The sequence below is a fragment of the Centruroides vittatus genome, unplaced genomic scaffold, assembly GCF_030686945.1.
Source record: "Centruroides vittatus isolate TY-2023 unplaced genomic scaffold, ASM3068694v2 scaffold_944, whole genome shotgun sequence".
NCBI lineage: Eukaryota > Metazoa > Arthropoda > Arachnida > Scorpiones > Buthidae > Centruroides > Centruroides vittatus.
This window is the reverse complement of record NW_027122722.1, coordinates 2,284,154-2,309,266: the sequence shown is the minus strand read 5'-3', so window position 1 is coordinate 2,309,266 and position 25,113 is coordinate 2,284,154. Positions and strand designations below refer to the sequence as shown.

General features: G+C 40.4%; 1 protein-coding gene and 1 long non-coding RNA gene across 2 annotated transcripts; one reads left to right on the top strand and one right to left on the bottom strand.

Annotated features, from left to right (window-relative positions):
• Positions 1-236: 236 nt before the first annotated feature.
• LOC136990493 (zinc finger protein 271-like) lies at positions 237-23,718 on the bottom strand. The gene is made up of 4 exons (XM_067288880.1): positions 23,700-23,718; positions 21,719-22,835; positions 4,299-4,498; positions 237-4,213 (listed from the first exon to the last, which is right to left on the bottom strand). The coding sequence occupies exons 2-4, from the start codon at positions 22,804-22,806 to the stop codon at positions 3,261-3,263; spliced, it is 2,241 nt and encodes a 746-aa protein (XP_067144981.1). The 5' UTR covers positions 22,807-22,835; positions 23,700-23,718; the 3' UTR covers positions 237-3,260.
• On the top strand, positions 17,075-17,653 carry LOC136990508 (uncharacterized). Its single transcript, XR_010883069.1, has 2 exons — positions 17,075-17,468; positions 17,500-17,653. It is a non-coding gene; the product is annotated as an uncharacterized lncRNA (long non-coding RNA).
• Positions 23,719-25,113: the final 1,395 nt, after the last annotated feature.

Genomic DNA, 25,113 nt, shown 5'->3' with positions numbered 1-25,113 from the left:
ATGTCTGTAGTCACCCATAAGGTTTGATTATTTTGTTATTGCATCTTCTGTCCGGTTTTGAACTAGACAGATTATTTCGAATTTGACTACAAAACGCGACTTAATTCTCCGAAGGAACACTTGTTATATAAGAAAAGAAAATACAAAATTTGTCGTAGTTAAAATCTTACTATTTTAGTTATTGCAATTATTAATAAAACAAAAATTGCCTCAAAAACTAAGAGACTTCTAAGAAATTACATGTTCAGAGATTTTCAGAAATTTTATTTTCCAAACCCAATACAATATTGGATATCACTTAAATCTTTCCTTCACAGAATATCTCTCTAAAGAAAGGGAGATGGTGCAAAAGGTTAATTTAAACATTTTCAAAATTTAATATCGTATGAAGTGAAACATCTAATCTCATGCCAGAGTTACAATATTTATTATAGCTAATATTCCATCATTCAAAACCAAATTAACAAATTCAACAACGTTTTGGCTATTTTGTCGTAGCACTTTGCACTGTTTCTCGCTACTAAAATAACTGTTAATACAATACATAAAATCACTGACGATCTCGTTATTTACTTACGAGAAAAAATTTTGTTTTCCTTATATATATGGTAACATTTATGTACAAAACAAAGCTCTCTAAGAATTAACAAAGAAAAATATCCTCCTTTAACCTGCCCACAGAGGCAGAACCGCAATCTCAGTCGACACTTGCTAGGCACATCGGTTTGACTGAGACGTCGAAGCTCTTGAACGGTAATGTTTAAAAAAAATTACAGTGCAAGATACAAAACATGCATTATCTAGAATCTTCAAACGTGATTATTGCACACGGTAAAACTTATTTCACATGAGTAAAAAGTGCAGTCTGTATACGTTAAATCCCATAACAACAAATTAGAGACAAAATAGCACCGGACACCACGCGTTAACACGTCGTGTATTGTGTACACGTTAATCATACAACAAAACAGAACAAAGCATACCGACGACAACAAATGGCGATTTTGTTCCATGGGGAACATAAGATTTTTGTCAGACCACTCTACGCCCGAAATATACCGTTACTGCCAATGTACGTCAAACTATAAGTTTACTTTAAACGTATATACAGTTTTACTTAAACACGAGTCTTTGCGGTCGTCGAACGGATCGAAAATTCTTTTTTGGTGCCCGACCGAATTATTCGACGAATCCGTGTATAAAGAAAAATTGAACGACTTTTTAAGAATATGCATCTTCTCGAGGAACTACATTTATTCTCGTGTGTGATAACCTGAGTAGATTCCTATATTGGAGCTGCCTTTATTTCGGTAGTAAAATCTTTGGCATGGAATTCTATGTAGAAGGTCTTGTAATTTTTAAGCATACTAGAAATACTGCACAAAATTTCATATCAGAATATTACGAGGAACTATTTTTAAATGTAGCACCAGAGAGTGAGAAGTGAAGGGTTGAATCATAATCTAATAGAGAAGCCATTGCTATAAATTGAAATGTTTCTAGTTTTTCAATAAATGTTATTATCTTATTTCTGTAATTAGCTTTCTTATTTAATATCCTTATTAGAATGCAATTCAATAGTTTAAGTTAGATTCCAACTGGCACGGTCACTCAAATTTCTTTTTATGATTCTTTAAAATTGTAGTACCGGAAAACTCTAAATAAAATTTAAATTAAACGAGCACAAAAGGTGATCTCGGAGAACTTTCGTCCGCTCGGATGCAAAAAAAAAATAATAATAATAATGGGAATGTTAAGGCTCTCAACAGCAAAATTATCCTAACGGATCAGACCAGACATATCACAGATGACATTTGATGGCAGTGATCACGTACAATACATATTGTGTAGCTCTATCCTTTGACGCTCGCGGGAAAGCGACGCAATTTTTGACACGATTCCGACGGTACACAACGTGGATTGTCACAGTCTTATCACTCATCTGTCGGGAAAGCATCACATGCTTTACCAAGGAAGAGCTTTATCACAAGGGAAGGGCGTAGCCCAACAAACTTGTACTTAAAGCACAACAGCAATATTTTAAAACTATTATATAAATAGTTAATTCAATACAAATCACAATCTAAGTAAAAGCATGCTAAAGATTACCATCAAAGCACCAAAATTCTTCTGCAGCAACATTTTAAAAAATTATTTTTGATTAATTTCAATTGAAAAAAACATTTAATTTTTTATTCCAGAGCTATAACAATGTGTTTTGAACACTAAATTATCACAGCAGATAACTTTTAAGTATAATTTTTGGAGTCATTTTTATCAAAATGAGCTTTTAAAAAGCATTTTTTTAAAACATTTTTGATTTTTTTGCATTCTATTGCAAATGTTAGAAAATTTTTGATTGCTCTTTATTTTAACAACAGTTACAAATGCAAATATCACATGAATTTTAAATTTGAATTTCAAAATAAAGATTTTGTCAAAACAAAGCAAACTCTCAAAAATAACAATATTTGTTTCCGGTCGTATTTCGACATGATTATTCTGGAAGGTTTCGAAAGTCAACCGGCCCCGGCACGTGCGAAAACCAATGTCTCGATTTATCGTGGCAGATTTTCAATCGAAAACAATCGAGCCAAATAATAAAATATGCTATAAAATTATCTTTGAAATTTCATTTAGATCATTTTCAGAATTTCTATGCATTTTATAAAAAGAAATTTTAAAATATTTTTTTATTATTATAATTATTATTTTATGCATTATAAATTATTTTAATAATGAATTTATAAATTATTGGTGCACTTTTATTGCACAATAACAACTTGAAATAAAGTTTTTGTATATATTAAATAATAAAGTATTATTTTAAAATCATAAATTTTGAGTCATTATTTCCTGAACAAATTCCACCAAATTTAATTAATCAGAATGCAAATTTGAATGTGAAAATTAATTTGAATAGAAATTACTGGCATTGTAACTACAAGCAATACTATGAAAATGATAAGAAGCATTACAGTTAAATGAGAAAAATAATTTTAAATCTTTTTTTTTTTTTTAAACTAATGTAAACTACAATTATATATAAATTAAATATACATTTTTCTTAGGAAACTCAAAAAAATTTTAAAATGTTGCTGCAGCAATAAACAAGTTTTAAACTTTTTTACAACTAAAAAAAGTTCTAATTAAAAAAAAAAGGAATGTCATACAACACATATCTTTGTTCACGTGCATGTAATTAATATGGAAATACATTCCTTCTAATTGAATATAAATTTACGTATAATTTCGAGCTTTTATCTTTTGGTAACTTCCTTTCTCTGACAATGAAGTTTTCTTCTGTGCAGTAATAACTGATAACTGTACCAAAAATGTGCCTTACATTTCTTGCATTCATAAACTGGCTTTCGATGGTAGAGAACGTGAAGCAGATAATTTTTCTTGTAACGGAAGTACAGGGGTTTCTGACATAACTTGCAAATGAGAAGTGGCGTTTCTAGATATTTCTGAATCTTGGCGGCATACTTTGCAAGAAATAACTTTCTGGCGATGGCTATTTTACAGTCGTTATCACAAACCGGTAGATTTCCAGAGAGAATGCAGTCGGTGTTTACCGAGAGGTGAATCAGTTTCCTGGGACTGGGTTGCTTCCGAGTCCTGCGGCCATTGCCACTGTTCTGGGACTGGACATCGGAACTCTCGTTGGATGCCGTCGCCGCACGTTGACTAGACTGTCGGTCGAAACCCTCGGCAGAAACTACGAGTGGCATTCCGTTTGACGGACTTACATGCATTCTAAAATACTTTTGTTCAACTTTGTTACATAGTTGGCAGAGACCCATGTGGTGATATTCTCTGTAGTGATGAATGAACGAGTGATGCGTACTGCACGGCTGAGCGCAGTGCGGACAGTGTATGACGCCATCGTTGTCATTGTGTTCCTTCTGTACGTGTTCCCTGAGGACCGATTCGAGCGGAGTGCAAAACGTGCACTCGTCTCCCGCTCTACAGAGTAACAATCTTCCACTGTGGAGTTTCATGTGTTCCATCATCATGCGTTGGGTAGCACTCACGTAGCCACACAAGGCACAACAATACGGATATCGTGGATCGCCAAATTTTTCATCGGGAGGATTTTGATGGTAAACTTCAGTATGTGTCTGAAGAGAATTTTCATTAGCAAATTCACAACCGCACTGACGGCAAATAATTTCCGACGTTTTGTATATATTACTGTTGCTCGAAGTATCTATGTTTGATAGGACAATACCAAAAATTCACTTTTGTAAATTAACATTTCATGGTATATAGTAAAAATATTAATAAAAGCTCACCTTTAATTTTGTAATGTTTCTCTTGTCTATGATTTTCCAAAATTGAAGGATTTGTAGTTCGGAAATCACATCCTATAATAGAACACTGAAGCAAACTCTGGGAATGGGCCAATATCGAATGCGTTTCCAAATCTGATCTAACATCAAATGTTTCGAAGCACAGGCTGCAAGTTAATTTCACTTTTGCCGCACTTTCAGCACTACAATAACAAATTAATTAGTTTAATTTTTTCAAATACATAATTATATTTATAATTATGAGATTTTATAGTTAACATGAATTGTATTTGAATAATGTTTGTTTTTTAAAATATAATAACTATGCAGTTGATGAAATTTCAACCCAAACAATAAATCAATTAAAAATTTTAAATGTCTTTCATCCTTTTAGTGGTAAATTCCTTTAATTATTAACTTATAAATCAAAATTGTATACTTTAAATATAAATTTTAAAACTAAAATTAATCTACTTCATCAATAAGTGAACTTTTTAGTTTTACAAAGTTCACTTACTAATAAAAAAAGCTCTCAAAATAACAAAGTAACCCTTATTCTGGCAGACCTTTCTTTATAGGTACTGCTGAAATATGAAATAGTAACCTACATAGTAAAGTGGCAGTAATCAATAACTCAAAACTGGGTATACTTAATAAACAAGGTGAATGAAACCAATTCCAGCACAAAATTATAAGAAATCAAACATTTTCAACTGTATTAAATGGAGTATCTTCAGGCTAACTGCAGGAAATAGCCTGAAGATACCCATTTAACACAGTCAAAAATATTTGCTTTCTTGTAAGTCTGTAAAGGAAATTGGTTTCATTCACCTTGTTTATAAAGTGGCAGTATCAGCAATTTATGAACACCAGTAGTGTGGAACACAAGAAAGGTGCTGACAATCCACCAGTTAGTAAGACGTTGATAAGGCAAAAGAGACTTATGTAGAAATGGTTCATGAATCCAGTTTGGAATTGATAATCCTGTTATTGACAGTTATGAAAGTGTTGCATAAGTGCTTGAAACTATAAGCATACAAAATTTGATTGCTTTGTGCACTGAAAGAGGACAATAAAACCATGCCATTATGACTTCATTGTTCAGTTGCTCAACAAAATTGACAGTGACACCTTCTTAGAAAAAAGTCATCTTTATGGGCAAAGCAACCTTCTATGTTTCTGGATATGTTAACCACCATAATTGCCATAATTGTTACGTTTGGGGATAAAAAATCCTTGTGTAGTCTGTGAACATAAATATGGGATGGCCCAAAGCCAATTCTTGGTGTGCATTGGTTGTGGATAGTGATTGGACAATTCCTTCTTTATAGTGACCAGCACCACATACTTGAACATGCTAGAATATTACATCAAATACAGGTGGAACACTGGCAACCAAATGTTTACTTTAAGTGGATGGTGCATGACTGCACTAGGGGTTGACTGTCTAGACCAGTGGTTGGCAACCTTTCTGACCTCACAGACCACTGAACTCACAATTCTGAATCCCGTGGACCACTATCGTAAATTTTTTTAAACGATACAAAATCTGTAGTATAATTATGATCATATAAGTTCAATTTTTACTATATTAATATGAAACTCACATGTTTAATTATAACAAATTAACGCAAGCCTAAAGTTCATTGCCTCTTGTTTGAAATAAGCTTATGGATTCTTAGTGCTTTTCCACGAAAGACGACTATCACACTCATAATATTGTTTATTATTTATTATTTATTGATAGCAGTCACTTCGTATTTGGTTTTAGATTTGAACAGAAACCCCGAATAAGTGAAAAAAAGCAACTAAGCATTTTGCATTTCTTTCGTAATACTTTGCGTAATCTTCAGTTGATCAATGTCCAAATTTCTCCACGGACCACCAAAATTTATTCGCGGACCACTGGTTGCCGACCATTGGTCTAGACCAGGGGTGTCAAACTCAAACAACTTAAGTGCCAATTTTTTGTCTGGAGTATGGCAGTGGGCCAGATGTTTTTAGCTTTTGTAGCCAAAAATTTTCTAAAAAGTAGCCCAAAAGTAGCCGACTCAAAAAACTCTTTTTTAATAACCCGAGATTTGACAATAAATTAAAAAAAAAACACCATTTGTACTTTTCCAGCAATAACTTTAATCACAGAACAAACATTTTCGGCCAATTTACAGGCCTGGAGCAGTCTGTAAACTGATCCATAAATAAGGATTGCAAAACTCAAAGTACAAGGATAAATTGTAATTTACTAATATTTCAAAAACACTCGTTTTATATGCAGGATAGTGCAAATTATGTAATAAATGATCTTGCGAAGGCAGACTTTAATTTGAAATTCAAAAGATGAAATAGAGAAAACATAATGTAAACAAAAAATTAAACAAAAATAAAAATGTGTTATGTTGTTTTTAATGTATTGTGTCAGCCTGCCTAATTGCTGTTTAATGTCATTTATTTGTGTTTCTATTCTTCTCTGCCAGGCAGGCTTGTGATAGAATTGTGTTTTCTGTGTAACTGTCTGCGATTGTATTTTCAGTCCATGTTATGTCACTACTGTGAGTGCCCCAGCATAAACTAATGTATGAATATCTGAGAGTGTAGAAATTGAATAAATGTAGTGTGGTAGTAAGCAGTGGTGATATTCAGCGGGTTCGCACAGGTTCGGCCGAACCCGTTGTTAAAATTTTCAGTTTTTCCGAACGAGTTCGCCCGAACCTGTTGGTAAAATTTTCAGTTTCCCGAACCTTGTTAAACACACGTAACATTTCTCATTGGTTTTGTTTCTTTTAAAAAATATATTAAAATATACATATTATATTCTGTAACACTACTAAACTAGAGCCTTATACCCCGTTTGCACCGAGCATTTCAATCTAGATTGTGAGCAAGGTCGGGGACTATGCCTTGGTGCGATCTCTCGCGACCGTTTCAATCTCGACCGAAACGAGGTTTAATCGCGATTGATTCAAGAGAGTTCTTGAAACTAGATCCAGTCATAAGAGAGATCTGTTAGATAAATTAGATAGTCTGTTGTCATTGTTGCAAGGGAAAAATTATATTATTGGGATAGATTCAAATGCTAAATCTGTACTTTGGGGGTCATCATTTACAGATACTAGGGGTCAGAAATTGATGGACAGTATTTCGAGGTGGAATTGTGAAATAGTACATAGAGATAATAGAGTTCCAACATTCTCATCGGCGATGGGGGAATCATTTGTGGACGTCATGCTAACTTCATACCATATTGATAGAAAGATATTTGATCGGATGGTAACGTATGAGTATACTACTTGCGATCATGCCCTGTTATATTGTTGTGTAGAGTTATTGTCGGTATATATAGAAAATAGGTATTTTTCATATGGGGATAGCAAGAGGGTTAACTGGAACCGATTTAGGGGCATTTTATCAAGATTGATAGGTCCGTGTGTAACCTCTTGGGTTGGTGATCGAGAAGACGTGTTTAATTATTGCTCACATATACATAGATGCTTAAATCAAGCTATTAGGAAAACTTTCCCATCGCACAAGGATAAGTCTTTGGTTCCAAGATGGTGGAGTGACGAATTGGATAAGATGAAGAAGCAGGTCTGCAAGGCGCGTAGAGTATATCAACAGGAATCAGATGTGATTTTAAAGGATTTTAAATTAGCAGAATATAGGAGTCTTAATAAGCAATATAAGAAATTAATTACAATTACTAAGGCAAATAGTTGGAAAAATTTTGTAACTTCAGTTGTAGCTAGGAATGTATGGGGTATAAGTTAATAAGTTAGCTCGAGATAAAATTAAAGTTAGAGATATGCTTCACGTAGTTAGGAATCGGGATACTTATTTAGTAGATTGGGATGAGATGGCTAGATTCTTATTAGATTCCTTATTTATAAAGGATAATAATGTATTAGATACAGAATATCAAGTTAAAGTTCGGGCGGATAATGATCAATATAAAAGTAATCGTACTGTGGAGTTATTTTCGCGACAGGAGTTTTTACGTGTATTAAGAGATTCTAGAGGAAGGAAAGCTCCGGGATTAGATGGGATCACATATAAAATATTAAATCATGCCGTACCTGTAATAGGAAATCATCTATTGTATTTGTTTAATTTATGTTTGCTGTATCGTGTGTTCCCGAATAGGTGGAAAGTCTCAAGGGTTGTAATATTTTTAAAGGATAAGAATAGGGATCGTGCTGATGTTAGATCTTATAGACCGATATGTTTATTGTCGATAGTAGGTAAATTATATGAACGGTTGTTAAAGTTACGACTGTCTTCATTGTTTAGTTCAAGGATAGATAGATGGCAGTTTGGTTTTCGACGTGGGGTCTCGACCACGGATGCAATTTATTTGCTACGTACTTGGACAATGAATTCTACAAGTAAATATGTTCTGGGTATATTTTTCGATGTAGTTGGAGCATTTGATCATATATGGTGGCCGAGTGTGCTGAAGGCCCTCAGACAATGGGACTGTCCAATGGATATATACAGTGTTATTCGGGATTATTTACAGCATAGACAGGTATATTATATAGAAGGTACTAAGAAACATAGTAAATGGATTGAAAGGGGTTGTCCGCAGGGATCGGTATTGGGTCCAGAACTCTGGAATTATGTGTTTAATTCGGTTTTACAATGTATAAGAGAGATGGATATTAAGTATATTGTGTATGCCGATGACCTTGCTGTCATTATTGAGGGTAATAGTAGACGGGAATTGGAGGATAGGGGTAACTTGATGATAGCGGTCCTGGTGAACCATTTAGAACAGTTAAAATTGGAATTCTCATCTAGTAAAACTAAGATGGTGTTACTGAAGGGTAAGTTGAGTTCGGATCACCCCCCCAGCATTCGAATGAACGATAGTCCACTGAGGATGGTGGGATCAGTCCGCTACTTGGGAATGCAGCTGGGTGCGGGTTTGGATTTTACACCTCATGTGAGATATATCGCAGATAAAGCAGTTACACAGTTTTGTAGCTTACAGAGCTTGGCAGGCCGGGGGTGGGGGCTGAGGCTTCCTGCACTCCGGATCCTGTATTCGTCTCTGTATATACCAGTAATAGTATATGCTGCTGGTGTGTGGGGCGGCGGACTTCGGCCCCTTCACCGTGGGAAACTTGAAACATCCCAACGGAGAGTACTGTTGATGGTCATCCGGGCCTATCGGACTATATCAACTCCTGCGTTGCAATTACTCGCGGGTGAATTACCTATTGATATAAGGATTGAATTAGAATACTATAAATACTTGTTGAGGTCTAATATACCTTTTGTTTGTGGAGATACTATGTTTCAGCCAGGTTCATCGGCCGATGCAATTAAAATAAAGGTGAAACAAGTACAAAAGTTATTGCTAGATAAATGGAATGATAGGTGGTGTGGGGAGACGCGTGGTCGGATAACTGCTCGCTTCTTTCCCACTGTCTATAGTCGGGATGATGCACATTGGGTTATCCCAAATTATTATTCTTGTCAAGTCTTATCGGGACACGGAGATTTTCGAGAGAGATTGTTTGGTTTTCGGTTGGTCGATTCCCCTAATTGTGAATGTGGGGAACTCGACACCCTGGAACATTTCTTATTTCATTGTCCAATATATAATAGCGTTAGAAATGATATTATTATATGCAGGAATGATATTTTATTATATAGTGGAAGAATAACTGATCTATATTTAAAAATAGTTGAGAATGAAGATAATTATGCTAAGTTCTTGAAAGTATTTGAAGATATGTTGAAATTAAGACAGGAGATTAGGATTTTAAGCATATAACTTTGCTTTATCTTATCAAGTTTTTCTTTTAATTCACTTATACACTCACATATATTTTAAATAGCGTTTTACATACCTTTTGACATACATTTTAAAAAGCTTAATTTTTAGCAATTACTATTGTAGTATAAGGTTTTTTATATATACAGATTCAGTCCAGCTTTAGATTACAGTATAAAATATAATATATAACAAAACAATTATATTATATTAAATTATTTTTAGGACTTAGTAACCGGTAAGTCAGATGACAGGTACGGCTGTTTAGGACGGGAGACGGCTGTCTTCTCGGACTGGCCGTCTTCTGATATATATTAAAAAAAAAAAAAAAAAAAAAAACACGTAACATTTCTCAGTGGTTTTGTTTCTTTTAAAAAATATATTAAAATATACGTATTATACTCTGTAACACTACTAAACTAGAGCCTTATACCCCGTTCGCACCGAGCATTTCAATCTAGATTGTGAGCAAAGTCGGGGACTATGCCTTGGTGCGATCTCTCGCGACCGTTTCAATCTCGACCGAAACGAGGTTTAATCGCAATTGATTCAAGAGAGTTCTTGAAACTAGATCCAGTCATAAGAGAGATCCCAGAATTCCACGCAGGCGAGAAAATACAAGATGACTGTGGAACACGTGTCGGGCAATGGACAGCGAAATAAAAAGGATATTGTATTTCGAGAAATGATGACATCTGTCTATTATCAGCAGTGCCATTCAGGGTAAAAAATAAAAAATTTTTCTGCCTAAAAATAAAAAAAAAAGGTCGACAGCACTAATATACTATTGTTACCTGGTCTTCGCCCAGGGCTCATTACATTCCAAATACGCCACTGATTATTAGATATATTGCAAGAAAAGGTATTGTATTTATTTCTAGCCAAAACTTCCATTTCGTTTGTCGGTGATTGTCAGGGAAAAGTTTTCTGCTAGCGAACCCTTTGTTAACTATTTCGAATATCACCACTGGTAGTAAGTGAGTGTTTACCAGGGAGTTGGAGTTGTGGAATTTTGGTATTTTAGCAGAGTCGGAGTCGTCAAAAATCTCCCTGACTCCGACTCCTATTTACTTTCCCAACTTGTTATGTATATAAAAAAACGAAAAAGTATTTGAATCGTGTCACATTTGACTCTCAGAGTTTTTTGCAAATCTATATGTTTGGAGATCTCTCGAACCCAAAAAATGTCAAATAAAGGGAAAAATTTGCACATCCATGTGTGTATGTTGGCATCTAATTTGTTTAATTTCTTTATTCTGTTCTGAAGTATTAAACAATATCTCAGAGTGAGTAAGGTTTAAGAAACAAAATTTGGCACAGTAGCATGTGTATAAAGGGAATTAATGCTATTAAATTTTGGTTTTTTATTAAAGGTTGATATGACCCATGACCCATAAAAGGGGTCATGTGTCATAAAAGTGCCCATAAAAGGGGTCATGTGTCATATCTCCAGTGTGGTTGGACTTAATGAATATTTTACTCATTATTAGCATTCACAATCTTATAATATAATCAAGATGGGTTAATAATAATAATAATAAGCTCAGAGTTCAAACAGTTAAGAGTTGAAATTTGATACACAGTTAGGATACATCATAAGAATGTACACTAAGAAGGGATTTTTCAAAATTCCTCTCGTGGAGGGAAGAGGGAGAGACTTAAGGATTACCCCGAAGAACTGCATTTCTACCGTACTATTTTAGATGCGGTATTTTGCATTTTTGTGAAAAATCAAACATACTTTTAAACCCATCTAAAAATTCTCTAATTAGTCTTGGAAGAGAGAGGACCTAATTCTTGCACCCAGTGAAAACGGGTAAAATCGGCTATAATCTAAATATCTTAATCTTCGTTATCGTTACTTTTTTGCATGAGCAACATCTGGCTCATCTGCTAGTTTTTTTTATATGTTTTTTTTTATAAAACTTGTCTCTATCCTCAAAATTAAGCTTTAGTTCTAATATGAGTACAGACAGAAAAGGAAATATTACAAAATTTGAAGATGATATTTACTATGCACTGGAAAAAATAAATCACATTGACCACTCTTCAAGTTTGGATGTTAAAATGTTAAACTGCACTATCCAGACAGTATCCAAAATACAACATTGATTGTCACAGCATTGCCACCAACCAAGTTTCGGTAGAGCATTTATTTTCTGCTCTTAAAATTATTAAATATGATTTAAGAGCTTCAGTGAATGCTGACTTAATAGACATGATTTTTTTTGTAAGGAGTAATTCAGTTTATAACGGAGGATGAAAAATAATAAATTAATCAACATGGCAAAATAAGCAACCTCTTTTTTACCAGTCTAAATGTTATATTTCTCATTCTTGACTTAGTTTAATGTATCTGTATACTTATACATTACCCAATATACTCGTATATTATGTACTATACAACATTTTTATTAAACTAATTTGTTTGTATAAGAATGTATTTACTATTTTTATTCATACATGCTTACCAAATACCAATGCCATCATCAAATGAGTCAGTAAATGTGAACTTATATATTCGGTAGATGTGTCAAATTTTAATGTTTAATTAATTTTTTAAATTGTTTTATTTTGTATTTTTTTTTAAATAATCAGAATCATTATCATTATTTCTTTCCCAGCTGTTATACATTATAGGCCTATAACAAAGGAAAAGAATGACTATCAGTCAAAAAATGACTTTCTCAAATTTTTACTCTTTTGGACTCGGGAAGCCTCGAAATGTAGAGAAGTGCAAATGGATGTTAGAATGTGTACCAACCAATTTAGTTCAACCATTTTGAAGCTTAATAACTCCTGTGTTAAACCATCTGACTCCGATTCAAAATCGTGCTTCCCATACAGTCTAACATTCGTACATACGGAAAAAAACCAAATCTTTTGCATATCTCAATATTTTAAGGTGCCCTGAGTCCAAAAATGCAGAAATTTGTAGTGGGATCATTTTTTGAACAATTGCTACACTTTTCCTCTGTTATATATAACAACAGAAAAGTAAAAATTATCCTATTGACTCGTTACTTAGAGGAATATTTTAGTTTTCGAATAAAAAAGTTTCTACATTCTATCTTTATTAGAACTATATTTATTGATGCTAATATTCTGAGGTCAAGTGATGACGTCAGAATTTTCGAGCCTACTTTGTTAACAAGTCTGCCCCTGGTCAGAATCAGAGTTGGAGTTGGAGTCGGAGTCATGTGAAAATCTACCGACTCCACAGCCCTGGTGTTTACATAATTTAGTGTTTTTCCTACTTCCTTTGACATACTGATTTTTGGTATTCGTGGTCGTTGTGTGGGATCTGTACCTGTATATTTAGTGAGTGTTTCCTGAAATATAAGTGAGAGCATATTAACTAAATCTATGTCTATGTTATCAGTGGTGGATGAGGAAGTGTCCATAGTATCATTGGTGGTGGTAGTTGTATGTGTGTTATTATCAATGCTTGTTGCTGGATTATCCTGACAGGTTACATGATCTTCATTAATGTTAGATGTTTCTGTCTGTTGATGTATTTGATCAGCAACCTGTTGTTTGATAAGTTCAAGTGTTGTTTGTGGGATAAGGTTGTTGTGTATAATTGTTCTTTTTTGATCAACAACCCTTTCTTCAGTGACAGCGAGGTGAGGATATTGTTGTGTGAATCCATAGTATAGTTTTTGTCTGTATGCTGTCATGTTTGTTTTGAGTTTTGTGATGGTGTAGTAAGTACAGATGATAAACTCGTTCATTTCTATTGTCTATTTCATCTGTTGGCATGGTTTTCCAGCCTTTGTGGTCTGTGGATGCATTGCCACAGAAACACCAAGAGTAAGTTGGTTCCTCACATCTGTTGAGGACATTGCAGTAGCCATGCTTGGGCCGGTGCTGCTTTTGCCACTGGTAACCAAGGGAGATTGTGGCCTATTTTTCGAATGTGAGCCTCTGCCTAACCCACGAAAGTGGACCTTGTTAACTCGGGCAACGTCCGAGCCGGTATCATATTTAGATCTGGTTACTACCATGATAAATATCTTCACAGAATGTGGGTGTGGTCACTCTTAGCTTCATTTCTCCCCATAGACTTATGGCATGGTTGATCCCTACAAGGAGCTTGTGCTGCAGCCTGCATTGCTCTATGGTTCAGTAAAATTACCGGGCTCTCCCACCATGACCAGGTGGTGACCACAGGAGAGTTGTTGTTGTTGTTATTATTATTATTATTATTATTAGATAAATGAAACAGAAATGAAGCAATTTAGTAAATTATATAATTTTATCCTTCTGTCAAATTTGACACATTGCAATACTTTCCCTTGTTACCTATACATAACAGCCAGGAAAGTAAAACACGGCACAGTGAAGTTAGGGCTATTGTTTTAACACGTTCACAATTTGTTTTTTCCCCCATAAAATACATTATTGTATTATTTAGATTATAGATTGAATAAAAAAATTTCATTTCCAGCAATCATTATGGAATTATATACGACGAAGCAAAATCAAATCACCGGAACCTATCCGAGGACACAAGTAACCAGAAACTATTATAAATACGTCACTGGGAACCAAGCAACAAAATATAATCTGAGAAACGTTTCTCAGACTTTTGGACAGTAGGAAATGACATACGAAAGATAAGACGGTGTCGGTTACCACAAAATTTTGCATGCAGAGGATGTAATCGGCACATTCGTAACAAAGGTCAGGCCATGCAAAACCACGTTGACCGGCAGCAAACGTTAAATGCGCGCAATTTTACTTTTACCGATAAAAATTTACTCTATAACGACAAAAATAGCAAACAAGTTTCACATCCGCAGTCTCGGCCGTTAAATTCCTCGGGAACGATGCAGACAGGTGACGAGCACCAGAAATTTATGGCTTTCGAAGACACAAATTTCAACGGGAGTGTTTAATATCATTAATTAAAGTACGGATCAAACAGAAAGACAAACAGAGGAGAACCAAGCGAGAGGCACACATGCAGGTTCTTTTGCAGTTTCAGGAAAAAACATAGCAAAGTTTCGCATTCTCCAAAGACCACGCACGACTTCAGAAGAAGAGAAACCCAATTGAAAGGTTGTAATTCCAATTTAAAATGAGCAGGTAACCCGCACTCTGTTTCAAATAGCCTTTTAAACACAGATGACACAAAATTACATTAGGTTACTGAAGCAGTTTAAGCGGCGCGGGATGAAAGATTCCGAGTCCGTTCTACCAATCACACTGCGAGACGATGAAATGTTTACAGGAATTAAAGTGACCGTTCTCTACACATTCAAACTGGCCTTAAGCGGTCTCCGATCAATCACAAGATAAGAGTCTGCCGGCGCAGCCAAACACGACGGCAAAGTTCCGTAAGAAAGTGCACTGCGCACTTCATGTTTCTTTTCCCGCAACACCCCGTACCTATATTAAAAACGTGCCCGGCGTCCATCATCTACCAGGCAATGCGACTTTCACTTCCACGGTCGTCTCCCACACCCGAAAACCAGCATTTTTCCCGGACTTTGGTGGCGGGGGTGGAAACCCGGACCGATCCAGAACCACGCACGACACCTTTCCCCATTCCCAACACGTGAGTGAACGAAAAGAAAGTTTAGACGCATTTTGCCGGCGTCCATCGTCGGGGATAAACAGAGCGCTACTTTTTCTGAAGAAATGAACTGACGCCCAGCCGAAAGAGTCGGTCCATTCTCACCAGCGAAACCCGGAATGCAATTTACCATCGATAAACCCATGGGTGGGAGCGGGAGTTGAAACCCCAGCTGTAAACTTCCATCAAGATGGACAAAAAAACAACCGGAAAATTTCCATTTCGCAAATTACGCCCGGACTCGACGGATTTCGTCATTAAGGACGCCATCGGAAGGCGGAGTAAAACTTTTTTCCGCACTTCCGTTTCCATTCCTCGATCGACGTCGGTACTTTGCGGGCGGTTGGGTTTATTTGTTTACGGCAAGGTGACACGTAGACCGTCTGCCGCGGGGAGTGCCTCTCGGGAAGTCTTACGGGAAACCGGACCCCGTTCGGACGTTACAAACGTCGACGGCCGGGCGGGAGGGAAAATCATTCCTTCCCTAAATTACCCGTTTCCGGTTCGTTTTTAGAAAAGGCGCGTCCGGAAGAACGGAAAACAATTTACTAAAACATTAATTAGTTTTAGTGGTTGTTTAAAAGACGGTTTATAAATCCGCCCGCCGTTTCCCGGAACTCTTCCTTTTCATACGGCAATATAGTAGTATTATTTGGCGGCAAACGTGCAGAAAGCCAAGGTCCGGCGGGCGGAAAAAACGGGTAACCGACGTAGGACGGGAAAAAAGCGGGGATAGAATTAAAACCGTCGGTGGAAGCGATGAGAGTTATCGGAAATTTTGTAAAAAGTTAAATTGGAATTTTCCTAGCGTCGTTTGTCTTACGGAAGAAAAAATGGAAAGCGGCGCAGCGGAAGCGGGACGGACAATTGACCGTCTCGGACGGATTTATCGACCGGAAGGGCTAAATGGCAAGCCGTCCACTAAAAACGAAACGAGTATGATCGACGCCCGGGCCGTTACCGGTGGCAACCCGTGCCCACTTCGGCATTTTCTTTATCGCCGTATCCACTTATAATTTTCGTCGCGTTTCCATCGTACCGAGTCAGGGCAAGAAACCAGTGGCCAAATATTTATTTCCTTCTCCCCGTCCGTTCGCCGGTAGATACGTTTCCTGCGAATTATAAAATGTCGCTGCCACAGAGTACGTCGGGACAGCTTTCGTCTCCGTTCTAAATTTACGGGTATTTGTAGTGCCTGAGCGCGAGTAAAAAACACCCATGTCGTCGGTTCTCCCTAAAATACGCTGCCGAATTTCCACCTTCCGCCGGTTTAAATACTGTCGAATTCTTTCGGTAATTTTCGCTATTTCCGTTTCCCCGACGCGGCGCGACGCGGGCCTTTCCGCCGCACGGTCGACTGCCGGTTCCGGCCGAACCGCGTTTTCCGCGCACCCGCAAAATTTCCGTCGGTAAGTAGTTTACGTCTGCCGCCAGGCGGAGCCACCGTCGACCACCCGGGCGAGAGGGACGGGCCCGGACGCCTCCGGCCGGAACGAATTCCGTCCGAGGCGGCGGGCCGATCGATTTTGCGTCCGTCGGCCGAGCGTCCCCGACGTGGCGCAACGCCCGAGCGCGGTGGCGGGGGACGGACGGAAAAAGCGGAGGAGAAGGCGTCCGAAGGAAACGGCCGGCTTTCCGCCCGTGGACGAACGAGAAGAGAGCGGAAGCGCCGAAGACGGGAGAAACGACTAAAAACCCGGTCCCACCAAGGACGCCTCCTGGCGGAAAAAGCGGGGAGGCGCGGTGCCCGGGTCCCGCGGCCGGCCTTTGCGTTAATTAATGCGGCGTTTTCGGGCGGACGACCGTCGATTTTCGGGTTGCCGTCGAGCGGGAAAGAAGGCGGGGAGAGTGGTTGGGGACCGAGGATTTACCTGGAAGCGAGTCCGCCGAGAGCTCTCCAGTTCCAGACGGCGAACGGATTCCAGTCGACGATCTTGTTCATGGTCTACGGGTTGCCGTTCCCGTCCGAATTCCTACCGACGACGTAATCGACCGCTTTTCGTCCGACATTTCTCCCGCTTCGGCGTCCGCCGTCCGCCATTTTGTTACTTCGATTGCGTCGGTCGGAGACAGATGGCGCGGCGGCGCCCGACGTTTTCCTTTTCGTCGGTCGTCCGACGCGGCGCGGCCACCGACCGGGCGTCGTCTTTCTCGCCGACGGGAGAACACCCGTTTGATTTCGCAGCGCTGGAAACCCAGGGACGGAGCACAAATCGAAAACAATCCCTTTCCCCGTGTCGGGTGTGCGACCTTCCTCGTTCTCGGTTCGGTCGCGCCCGGAAAGCCCTTAGGACGACGCCAAAATCCCTGTCTCGCACGCAAAATTTCTAGGAAAATCGAATTTTCGGAGGCCAGAGTAAGCGGCGGCCGGCCGAGAGCGGTCTTCCGGGTTTTCTTCGCGCGCCTAAAGGCCGGTTTCCGGCGTGTCGTCGCCTCTTCCTTCCGAAACCCAACCCGTCGACGGCCACGCGCCCGGGCGGTAAATTACTACCGTTCGACGTCACAATAAGGATGGGCGCGGTCTTCCGCCGGAAAGAGTAGGACCGACTGCCGAATTCCGATAATAATGCCGTACGGAAGCAAAAAATTAGTCTACCGAGTTAAATCCCACGGAATCGAGGCCAAAGCGCGCCTCGATTCCCCTCGCGCGTTCGCAGCGGTGGCGAAAAGATGTAGAATTGTATTCGGTCGAGAGCGACGTAGTTTGCGGCTGCTAATGGAGCCGATAGAAATGACAATACGGAACGAACGTTGGCGTTCTCTATAGTACTATAAACAAAATGGCGGAAGTAAAGAAAGTTTACGTTTTGTAGCCGCCAACTTCCAGACCGTAACGTTAACGAAAATCGTTTTTAAAATTCTCGTTAAGCCAGAACTTTAACATTTATTTTCGATAAAGTTTGTTCCGACACGATTTGACGGAGAAATAAAAAACCATCTGGCAATGACTTGCGCAACTTTTCCGGCAAAAAACTTTAAACTCTGGAGACGCCATCCGTTAGGAGATTTTATTTAAAAACCTTTTTATATTATTAATTATCACAAAATGGCAAAAAGTTTACTTTTGAATTTCATAAAATATTGTAAATGCTAATAACGAGTAAAACACTCGTTATTAGCATTTGCAATATTTTATGAAATTCGTCTGCCTTCAAAAGTGTTTTACTCGTTATTACTTTGTCTAAGTCCGACGGCACCGGAGTTACCACACGCCTCCATATCCCTACTCCTTCATCTTTCAGAGCCAAAATTTAATATCATCGATCCCCAATATAAATTGTTCCCGACGAAATTTCAGAAATTTTCGTCAAAAAGCACGGGAGTTATCCAGCTCGGAAGTGGGCCAACAAAATCGTTCAATCACACACACAAACATCTATAAACGCAGAAAAATCCCCGAATTCTTTCTTTGCCTTTTTTTTTTTTTTTTTTTTTTTTTTTTCTATTGCTCGACGTTTCGAGGTTCTGCGATCCAAAAATGTAAAAGTCTCGGGGGTGCTATTTTTCCATCGATGTATTTTTCTCTCTGCTATATAAAACAACCGGGAAAGTAATACAAATAATATACTATCTACCAGAAAGTAATTGGTCACCTGTGATAGAACAGAAAAACGTAGTTTATTCATTATCAATAATTATTACAGATATTACAGCACCATTTGGGGCATACTCTCCACCAGTCCTTGTATGACGACTGGCGGGATTTTCTTCCACTCGGCTTTGAGAAAATCGGTGAATTCCTTCACCGATTTCGTGCGGTGGGGCCACTCCTTCAGTCGATGCTCCAACTCGTCCCAGAGGTGCTTGATAGGGTTCAGGTCCGGGCTCTGAGCAGGCCAATCCATTCGATTAAACCCATTGTCATTATACCAAGCAATGCTGGTCGTTGCAACATGACAGCTGGCGTTATCGTCCTGGAAGTAACATGGATCCAACCCGTAAAACCGCCACAACGTAAGAAGCACGTGGTTATCCAAAATAGTGCAGTAGGCATCGGCGTTGAGCCTACCATCGATTTTGACCAAGAGTCCCAGGCCATACCAGGGAAAAAACCCCTACGCCATAAGTCCACCTCCGCTGAACTTCACTGTTGGCACACACATTCCTGCAGGAGGCGTTCTCCGGGCAGACGTCGAACCCGGACTCTCATCCGAACCTGAATTCGCCGATCCAGAGAACCTGTTTCCACTGTTCTAAGGTCCATTGTCGACGTTCTTTGCACCAAGCTAGCCAAGCAGCGCTGTTGGTCCTGGTGATGAAAGGCTTGTGGGCGAAAGCACGTCCATGATAACCAAGCAGATGGGCTTTCTTAGGGATGGTATTCATCGAAACAACAGTCCCAGTTGCCATTTGAAACTTCCCACGGGTGTGGGTCATCAGTTGGGTGCGGTTCTTCCGAATTTCTCTGGACAGCACGCGTAGGTCTCAAACTTCCAGTATCGTAGGCCTGCCTGGTCGGGGCTTATTCTGACAGTCACCACTCACCTTCCACTTGCGAATCACGTAGCCCACTGTCGATTTTGGGTATTTCAGCTCGCTGGATATGTCACGTATGGATCGGCAATTTCTGTAATAACCGACGATTATACCTTTCTCGAAATCAGACAGCTCCGAAATGCGTGGCATCTTGCAATGTGACCAATGCCGATTTTCTTTCCCACCCGATATTTATCCTCGGTGGCCGTGACGTGTATTAGGACGGCGCATGTTGCTGTTAGCAGGGGGGTCCAATTACTTTATGGCAGGTAGTGTATTTGTAATAGTGATTTTGCGCCGGTCATTTCTACATTCTTTACGGCCCGCCCAGTACATTTACGGCGTTTTTCGTATCCCCGGAATTAACGGTCGTTTCCCCGTCGACGTCCTCCCCCATTTTCCGTGTCCGTCCACGCGGGTTACATTCCGTTATTACCACGTGGGAATTTTGCTCGGCGGCGCAATTGTTTTCGCGGTGACACAGTCACTGCCGGAAAGGAGCGAGAGGAACGAGGCGACGATTTCCGCCGGCCATCGCCTCTTTCACGCGCCCGGAAGTTTAAAACGGACGACGACTGGAATGGCGGCCGCATTTATTCCGCTCTTCGTAAATTACTTTCCTGGCGTTACACGGAAGAAAGAAATTTAAATTTGCGGTCTCCAGACTGTGACGGTTCGAAGGGTAAGGTAAACCAGCCTCATCCGGCGGAAAACGGTTACACGAGATCTCGAAACGACGAGAATTTTATTTTCGCCGAATCGGCCAAAGTCGGCGACAGAGTTGCAGTGTCGAACCGAAAGAAAAACGATCGAGTCGACGTCCCCCGCCTCGGCATCTCTACGAGAAACGGATGCCTACAAGCCGGTCTTTATTCCGGGAGGACGTATTTGGCGTCCAAACGAAAGTTTTTCGCTCCACCGCGGCCAGGGTAAAAGCGCGGACCTTTGTAGAACATTTCCGAAACAGCGCTGCACCTGTCCAGGCCGACCCAACCGACGGTAATTTGTAATTATGGCCGAAATATCCGACTTGTACTACGTTTGCCCGTCGGTATTGAACGACTATAGAATGACCTATAATACATTTGCCTTTCGAGGCCATTCGTCGTCGGTCGAAAATGGCAAATCTTTTGGGAGCGATACGTCGGACCACATCCCACTCCACTCGGACCTGGAAGAATCCGTAACGGGCTACCCAAAAAACAGGTCTTAGTGACCGCCGGGCAGAAAAAGTTAGAAAACCGATCTCTCACCACCCGGGATTTCGTCATTTTTAACTTCTTGCTTTTCGGAATTTTTCGCTAGTGGTTAAACACTGGCGAAAACTTCCGCGTATTTTCAACCAGTCAGATCGGATCCGGGTCCTCCTGGCGGTAAGCAGCCAGCTAACCTCTCGGCCATCTGTAACCCGGAACGATCCAGCTTTAGATAAATATCAAAATACTAAAATAAAACTTCCACCCGGAAACTAATTTGAGCATTGTGGGACAATAACTAAATATAAGTTGTTACAGAGTTCTAAGCGCAAACTCGGAAAGATAATTCGCATTTAAAACGGAAAAAGAGGAAATGGAAAGACGGGGTACTCACTGATATTCCTTGACGTGGTCTTCGAGAATGCTGCTGTCTTCGGTCAGATAGGAACACTTGAGACAGGCCAGTTTTCCGTGTAGTCTCCAGACGTGAGTGGACAGACGTTCTGCCCTGGCGGCTTTGTAATCGCACAGAGAACAGGCGAAAGGCTTTATGTGCGTGTTGAGATGCCTTCTGAGACACCAGCTGTCCACGCCTCTCCACGGACAGTACAGACACACGAAAGATTTGAAATCCTTTTTTCTGTTCGTTTTCTGATCGGGGAGAACTCGAACGGGAACGGAGGAAGAGGCAGGGGTCTGATAGCCGTTCTGAACCCGCGTCTGTCTCCAGTGATTAGGTACCAGACTTCTGCTGCGCGAGGGATGCCTTCGAATTAGCGAAACATTGTAGGGATAATTTTTATGAATGCGGAAAAAGTGCTTCTTGACGTGGTCGGCCCTGTTAAACATCTTGAAACAGACGTAACAGTGAAAAGGTTTGTCTTCCCGATGAATATTCTCGTGTCTAGCGTACAGATCGCGTCGATCGGTAGCGTAGGGACATTTGGGACAGGCGTACCGTTTGTCGGCGCCGTCGGCGGTTTCCTTGTCGGCACATTCGGTTTCGTTTTTGAGGGTCTGCAAGATCTTCAGAATCTCTTCCAACAGGGGCTCTCCTTTCCATAGCGTGGTGGGCACGTTTCGGACTCCGTGATGCTTGGACAGATGCATTCGCACGCACCGCGACCAGGCGCTGCTGTAGGGACAGCGCGGACACTGGAAAACCTTGGCATTGGCATGGGTTCCCAGGTAATGCTCGGCGATCCTGGACATGAACCCCACCGTTCCGCACACCACGCACCGGAACATCTTGGTCTCGGGATTGTACGAGGCCACCGGAGAGTTGTCCCAACTGAGACGTCCGCTGCCGAAAATCCATTCTTGCTTGGGGCCGGGTCGTTGTCGATGCGAAGAACACTCCACTCGAGGGTTGCAGCAGATGCACTTGTCGTAGTGGCCGTTGGACACATGTCTGGCCGGACGCTGAGGCCCGGTCGACTCTTCGGTGGTTTCTTTTTCCACCTCCGGACGGCCGTCGCTCATCTCTTCATCGAAATTTCGCAAGTTTTCGCCTGAAAGACAAGAAAGAAACGTCAAAACACCGAGCCGCTTTAGGTCTCGAAATGTCGGAAGGTCGTCACGTGGTAACCGTTTCTGGGCCTTTCTTGCGAAATGTTACGCGGCTATCGATTTTCTCAGTAGGCCTACGTTTATTCGCGTCTGCAGTCGAGGACGCCGACCCGCGGTTACTTCCGCCCGCCTATAATCCGCCACTGTAAAATTCTAACGCCGACGGCCTAACCGATGTACCTGGCCGGTGACAATTTTCGAAACGCTAACAAATATAGTCCGGCAGTGACGGACGGTTAAAGGTGCCCATCCGAAGAAAGCCCATTCCACTAATATTTGCGGGCGGACCCAGCATCTGACCGGAACTATTCCGAAGTTCCGGGCGGATGCTGAGTCCGCGTGCTAAGCCAAGAGGAATAACAAAATCTAGAATTTTATTTCTTTATTTCGGGACGGCGAAATACGTTACGTCGAAACCAGCGAGGAAATTCGTCAAATCGTACGAAGGGATTTAATACGAATCACTTTTCCCGTTCTTTCATTCTTTTTTTTCCCAGGAGAACACTCGTTTATCCGCGCTTCTCCACTTAAATTTCCGAAGGACAAAACTACCAGTAAATGCATATTTACATCCTCTTCCGACAATAATTCTCGGCGGCCGTCGTCCGTTCCGAAAAAAAACACGCCCGGCACCAAACTTCGTCCGTTCCTTTACATGGCGCCATCCACGCCATTTGGTCCAAGTGCGAAAGCGAAACGTCGATTCCGTCCCACCGATTTGCAAAACGCCGCGGTGACGGAATCGTTATTCGTTTCCGAACGTATAAATCGCGCGAAAAGCTAACAAAAAATAAGGCGCGGTTTACGATAAAAACTGAAAATCGACAGGGATCGTCTCCGCACCACCGAAGTGTCCGGAAACGTCGGAAATTAGTGGCAGTTGGCACCGGGGGCGCCACCCGGAGTCTTTCTATGGGAAACCGGTCACCGTTATAACCGAAAGGAATATTCGGTCCAACGGGAAATTCCCTTATGTTTTCTATCCCGGTGGCACTTATCGATGGTCCCCACATTCTACAGTGGGCCCCAGACCAGGATCTTTGGACAGTGCCTTTTGTTTTGCTTCCACGTTCGTAAACTTAGAAAAATGTGCCCAAGTATTTTAAACGTAAAACACGCGGCAAAAGGAACCCCGCCTGATTCGGCGCTCGCACTGGTCCCATGCGACGAAGTAACGATTCTCGGATTCGTCGGTCGACCGCCGATTTAACCGGAAAACGGGTGTTGGATATTGGTGAAGAAATTAGGCAACTTCCGGTTATTAAGCGTTGCCGGACCCAAGCACGAAAACTGCGCCACTCCGACGAGGAAGAAGAAAAGGGAAGCTCCGGGCACGGGCGTGGGGACTTACCGCACATACCGTAAGTTCGGACGGCGTTACGGATTGCCTAGGACCAATTATTCCGGTCGGAAGTGGACACTTGGCGTCTTTAAAATAATTTTTCCGACTGTAAACTTCAGCATCCGCAGAACTTTTTAAAGTCCGAAACGTCGGGAAACGCAAAACAAAAAAATTGGACATTTTACTGTACGCGTGGATGTTAATTAACTGGAGTGCGCGCGGGCAGAATTTCGTCCACCCAACTCCGAGTTTAATAACTCCCGAGCCTTTTGGGCAAAAACTTCTGAAATTATGCGGAAAGATTTGCGTATTAGTAGATCGATGCTATTAAATTTTGGTGGTTAAAGATGGAAGGAGTACGAAGATAGGGGGTAGCGTTTGGTATCTCTGGTGCTGTCGGACTTAAGACTTTACTCTTTAGCATTTACATTTTTTTCTATTTTTATAAATCTCGTCTCTACCTTGGAAATTAAGATTTTTGCCATTTTATAATAATAATACAAAAACTTTTAAAATAAAATCTCGTAATGGATGGGCTCCACACAATTTTAAAATTTGGCCGGGAAAATTACGCGACTCGTCGTCCCAGGTTTTAAACTCGAGAAGATGAAAAAGGAAGGAAAATTCAGTAGGCGCGGATTTAAAAAACTTGTGTAATAAATGTAAAAAAGAATGACAGGAGTAACGAAATTGGAAAGCGAATTAATAATTTATAACGAATTCGTACGATATTATTAAATGGCGGAAATCCAGTTTACTACGAACTATGTTAGGTAAAGACCAGAGATGATAACTCAAATTACTCGATACTTAAGGAACTATCGTCGGGATTAAATATAACATTGGTTTTAACTATGCCAACCGCATCCGTACTTGTC

Bases quoted from the DNA above. Each gene is read 5' to 3' on its own strand.
- LOC136990493 (XM_067288880.1), bottom strand. From the start codon at position 22,806: ATGAGCGACGGCCGTCCGGAGGTGGAAAAAGAAACCACCGAAGAGTCG. The intron at 4,499-21,718 runs GTGAGTACCCCG...TTGTTATTGTAG, and splicing joins GACCACGTCAAGGAATATCA to TGCTGAAAGTGCGGCAAAAG. The intron at 4,214-4,298 runs GTGAGCTTTTAT...TATCAAACATAG, and splicing joins GAAACATTACAAAATTAAAG to ATACTTCGAGCAACAGTAAT.